The sequence below is a fragment of the Nicotiana attenuata genome, unplaced genomic scaffold (genome assembly GCF_001879085.1).
Source record: "Nicotiana attenuata strain UT unplaced genomic scaffold, NIATTr2, whole genome shotgun sequence".
In the NCBI taxonomy this organism is placed as follows: Eukaryota; Viridiplantae; Streptophyta; class Magnoliopsida; order Solanales; family Solanaceae; genus Nicotiana; species Nicotiana attenuata.
In genome coordinates, this window is record NW_017673191.1 from 42,077 (window position 1) to 47,522 (window position 5,446).

At 37.9% G+C, this 5,446-nt stretch overlaps 1 protein-coding gene across 1 annotated transcript; it reads left to right on the plus strand.

The window, feature by feature from the left end:
• LOC109215687 (subtilisin-like protease SBT1.9) lies at window positions 1-2,441 on the plus strand. Its single transcript, XM_019379802.1, has one exon. It carries the CDS (start codon window positions 15-17, stop codon window positions 2,286-2,288), a length of 2,274 nt encoding a protein of 757 aa, XP_019235347.1. The 5' UTR covers window positions 1-14; the 3' UTR covers window positions 2,289-2,441.
• Window positions 2,442-5,446: the final 3,005 nt, after the last annotated feature.

The window sequence follows — 5,446 nt, forward strand, 5'->3', positions numbered from 1 at the left end:
TGTTGCTCAAAATTATGGCTAATCCTATCGCCTCGTGTCTTTGGTTTTTTCTCATCCTAATTCTTTTACTGCCATCAACAATGGCTGAGTCAGATAGTTATATTATCCATATGGACACATCAGCCATGCCGAAAGCTTTTTCTAGCCCTCATTCTTGGTACTTGGCTACTCTTGCTTCTGTATTAGACAGTTCAAGTGCTGGAAGCAAAAACACCCTTGCTTCCTCTAAACTAATCTATTCTTATACGAATGCTATGCATGGTTTCAGTGCTAGTCTTTCTCCTTCCGAGTACAAAGCCATCAAGAATTCTCCAGGCTATGTTTCTTCGACGGAGGACAGGACAGTTAAAATTCACACGACCCACTCATCCCATTTCCTTGGCCTAAACTCAATGTTTGGTACATGGCCAAAGTCAAACTATGGCAAAGATGTTATCATTGGTGTAGTTGATACAGGGGTTTGGCCGGAGAGTAAAAGTTTTGATGATGATGGGATGAGCCAAGTTCCATCAAGGTGGAAAGGAATATGTCAAACTGGCACTCAGTTTAATTCTTCATTGTGCAACAAGAAACTCATCGGAGCTCGTTACTTCAACAAAGGACTACTTTCTAAAGTGAAAAATCTTACCATCATGATAAATTCTGCCCGTGATACAGAGGGGCATGGAACTCATACTTCATCTACAGCTGCTGGGAGTCATGTAAAGGGTGCGTCTTATTTTGGCTATGCCCCTGGTTTTGCTATAGGCGTCGCACCAATGGCTCATGTGGCTGTGTACAAGGCTCTCTGGGATGGAGCCGGCACCATCTCTGATATTCTTGCTGCATTGGATCAGGCAATTGCGGATGGTTGTGATGTCTTATCCTTGTCATTTGGCGCAGTTTCTCCATTCCCTCTATATATAGATCCTATCTCCATTGCTTCATTTTCTGCAATGGAGAAAGGCATATTTGTTTCCGTTTCAGCTGGAAATGAAGGGCCTTTCGATCAATCTTTGAGCAATGAGGCACCTTGGTTTCTCTCTGTTGCTGCTAGCACAGTTGACCGTGACGTTATCAGGATATTAACTCTTGGTAATGGAGTTTCAGTCACTGGTTTATCTCTCTACCCTGGGAATTCTACAAGTGATATTTCTGTTATTCTTGTCAAGAATTGCTTAGATAAGCAGGAATTGCAAAATGTTACAGACAAATTTGTGGTCTGTATTGACAAAAATGCATTGGTTGGGAAACAGGTTGAAAGTGTGAGACATTCAAATGCTGCTGGTGCTATCTTCATAACAAATGACTTTGTCACTGACTTGGACGAATACCTCAAAACAGAATTCCCATCTGTGTTTTTGAATTTCCAAGATGGTGATCAAGTTTTAAAGTATGTTAACAGCACTTCTTCACCAAAAGCAAGGATTGGACTTCAAGGGACACTAATTGGTGTCGAACGAGCACCAGCTGTCGCGCATTTTAGTTCGAGGGGGCCATCAACGACCTGCCCGTTTATCCTCAAACCTGACCTGATGGCTCCAGGTCACTTAATACTAGCTTCATGGTCTCCACTATCATCTGTGAGTCGATATACTGAACTTCACAATATCTTTAACATTATATCTGGCACATCAATGTCATGTCCACACGCTGCCGGTGTAGCTGCACTTGTTAAAGGGGCTCACCCTGAATGGAGCCCAGCTGCCATTCGTTCGGCCATGATGACTACAGCGGATGTTCTAGACAACACACAAAGTCCGATCCAAGACATTGGTCGTCCAGAGAATGCTGCTGCCACTCCTCTTGCTATGGGAGCTGGCCATATCAACCCTAATAAGGCAATAGATCCTGGACTCATCTATGATACAACACCACAAGATTACATTAATCTTCTTTGTGCTCTAAATCTCACATCCAAGCAGATAAAAACCATCACTAGGTCCTCTTATTCTTGCCCCAACCCATTATTGGACCTAAACTATCCATCTTTCATCGCCTATTTCAACGTGAATAGCAGCGAGTTGGATCCTACAAGAGTACAAGAATTCAAGAGGACAGTGACTAATGTCGGAGAAGGTGTGTCGGAATATACAGCCGAGCTGACTTCAGTGCCTGGACTTAAAGTCAGTGTTGTGCCTGAAAAGTTGGTTTTCAAAGACAAGTATGAAAAGCAAAGCTACAAGCTGAGGATAGAATGTCCAAAACTAATGAATGATTTTCTGGTTCATGGTTCTTTAAGCTGGGTGGAAAAGGGAGGTAAATATGTGGTTAGGAGCCCCATTGTTGCCACAAATTCTAAAGTTTGATCCTTTGTCAGGATAGCACTGATTACTGAATATTCCACTCAACATGTCTTTTGAGAACATGATATGTAATACATACTTGTGAAGTGTAGTTCTATTGTTCACAATATTATTGCCCTGTCAGTTCGAAAAATAATTTTCAGATTAATGGATTAATAGTTTGTCTATGATGATTACTTGAGTTTCTCAGTCAATCTAACTCGTTAAAACACGTACTAGTTGATATCTTATGAATTTAGAGCATAGAATAAGATAGATTTTGTGATAGATGTGTTGAATGCAATAGAATATAGGCATGTCTTTTCGGTTTGTATCACCAAAAGACTTACACCTCCCTGAATCTATTCCAATCAAAAGCGAAAACTATAGCCAATGAGTAACCAAATGCAATAAGCTCGTTGCTTGAAAACTTCTTTGTTTTTTTCTCTGCATGCTTAAATTGAAGAGCTAAGGCTGCTCACTTTTTGTACATCACAGTTGAATGAAAGTCTTCTTCTTTACATTCTGTCTACCTCATAGACAAAAATGCAGCATTTGAAATGGTAATATAGGAAGGGATCTCCACACCTGAAATGGGAAAGAATATATAAGCCTAATGTTCCTGAATATAGAGACTATAAAAGAGCCTATATATAGAGACCATCTGTTGTGCTGATTGAATCTTGAAATCTTTCTTGCTTTCTGGGCTCCATTTAGGGATTAGATGTTTGGTTTCATCATCCAAATTATGGCAATCAGGTTTCATGTGCAAGGATAATGATGCTTTACTTTACTTGCAACAATATCCATCTCTTTTATCAAGTTATCAAGATTCCTCATGGTTTTAGCAATTGTGGATGAACTAATATATCAAGCATAAGCACTAAGCAGTTCCCTAGTATTGATGCCTTAACTTCATGATATTTTTACACCAAACTGTACTAATTTGGAGCCCGTGTCACATAAGGAATTTTGAGGTAATTTCTAATAAGTATCTAAACTCTTATGTCCTTTGTAACTAGTCATGAAAAGAGAAAAAAGAAAGGAAAAAAGAGCATATTACAAAATTTTGGGTAACAGTAACCTTCATAATACGATAATTATTTTTAATTATTTAAAATACAGATACATATTTTAAATTGTAGATAATATACTAATTTTTAATATATATCAAAGTCGTCATCTAATAAAATACAACTATATTTTTATATTTACTCCCTCCCTTCACTTGTAGTTTTTGGTAACCATGTAAATATTACCATTGACAAAACAAATACTTATACTTAAAGAGCACTTGGTCTTGCACACACAGAGATCAAGCCTCCAACAGACAAACAGTAAGACTAATTACATTTGTAGCTGCTCTATAAAATTCCTACATCTATTAGTTTTCTGATATGAACTAATTGTATCCCCTCTAGCTAGAATCTCTCTCTTTATCTGTATAGCTATTCCTGCTGCCTGTACATGTATCCCTTTAAACAATTTCCAGTTCCTTGCCTTCCAAGTATGATACACCATTGCTCCCCATGTTGCTGCAACTAGTTCTCTTTGGAATTTCTGCCATTTCTTCTTTTTGATGCACTGTAGTATTGTCTTCAGACTTCCTGATGGCAATTGTGATCCCGTCCAATTCTCCACCCCTTGTTTGACTTCCTGGAACCAGGGGCATCCACCAAACAAATGATCAGCTGACGCAGTAGCTTGAGTATCACAGAGACAACAAGTCGGCTCTTCTACTGGTATATTCAACTTTCCCAGCCTTTCTCTAGTGAGTAGTCTATTTTGAACAGCTAGCCACATAATGATTCTGTGTTTAGGTTGAGCCACAGGAGTCCAAATTAACTCAGCATTAGCCAACCTTGAGTGATCATTCCTTAGTTCCATGTAGCTCCTATTAATAGAATAGACTCCTGTTGATGTGAGTCTATATCTACCATTTATATACCAGTTCTGCATTTTATCAGCTAGCCCTTTTATCTTCCTCCAATACCAGCTGCTATCTGCAGGTGCTGTGTGATTCCAGATGCTCTCCCCATTCTTTGAGTATACACCATGTACCCATTTTATCCACAATGAATCCTTATTTACTACCAGTTGCCATACCAGTTTTCCAACAGCAGCCATGTTCCAGCTTCTACATTCTTTGATGTTTAAGCCTCCATTCTTCTTAGAGCAACAAACTTTATCCCATGCAACTAAGGACACTTTCTTCTTATTTTCTAAGCCATCCCATAAGTAGTCTCTACATTTCCTATCCACCTCCTTCAACACACTTTGAGGCAGAATGAATACAGATCCCCAAAAGTTGTATATAGAGAAGAACACTGAGTTTATTATCTGTAGTCTCCCGGCATAGGATAGTTGTTTTGTATATGTCAACTTGATCCTATTAGTGATCTTATCTATCAGTTGCTGCCACTCCAATTTACTCCACTTTCTTGAGGACAGTGGCAATCCTAAATATCTGATTGGAAACTCTCCCATTGTGAATCCAGTTCTCTCTAGTAGCTGCTCCCTTCACTTGTAGTTGTCCACTTTTAACTTTGCACTTACTTTAAGCTAGCGTTTGGCCATAGATCACAAATTTGTTTTGAAAAATTTGATTTGGGTGAAGTTTGGTTTGAAGATGAAAATGTGTTTGGACATAAGTTTTCAAAATATATTTTCCAACTTTATTTTGGAAAAACATGTATATAATTCCCAAGTTTTGGGATTTTTGCCCAAAATCAGCTCTATAGCTGATTTTGGGATTTGAAATTTGGGATTTGAAATTTGGCCAAAATATAGGCAAAATTTATGGCCAAACATGAGTTTTGAAAATAAATCCCAAATTTATTTTGGCAAAACTCATGGCGAAACGGGGCCTAAGAAAAAATAAATAAAGTATGTATTTTATTTTATCCATAATAATGATAAAATTTCAAAAAAAAATTGGGAAATAATTTGGTAATGAGTAGTTAATGATAAAGGTAAAACATGAAGAATTTTTTTTTTATTTTTCTCTTGATATGCTAAAATAGACAAATAAAAGTAAATTAGTATAGTAGACAAATATAGTAAACGGAGGGAGTAACTGTGTATAACTTGTTGCATAATCATACCACCCTAAAACGTAGCAAGAGACGTGGATAAACCAAGGATTGACATCTGGCAATTGTAGGATAAAGACAAATTGTAAT

Bases quoted from the DNA above. Each gene is read 5' to 3' on its own strand.
- LOC109215687 (XM_019379802.1), top strand. From the start codon at position 15: ATGGCTAATCCTATCGCCTCGTGTCTTTGGTTTTTTCTCATCCTAATT.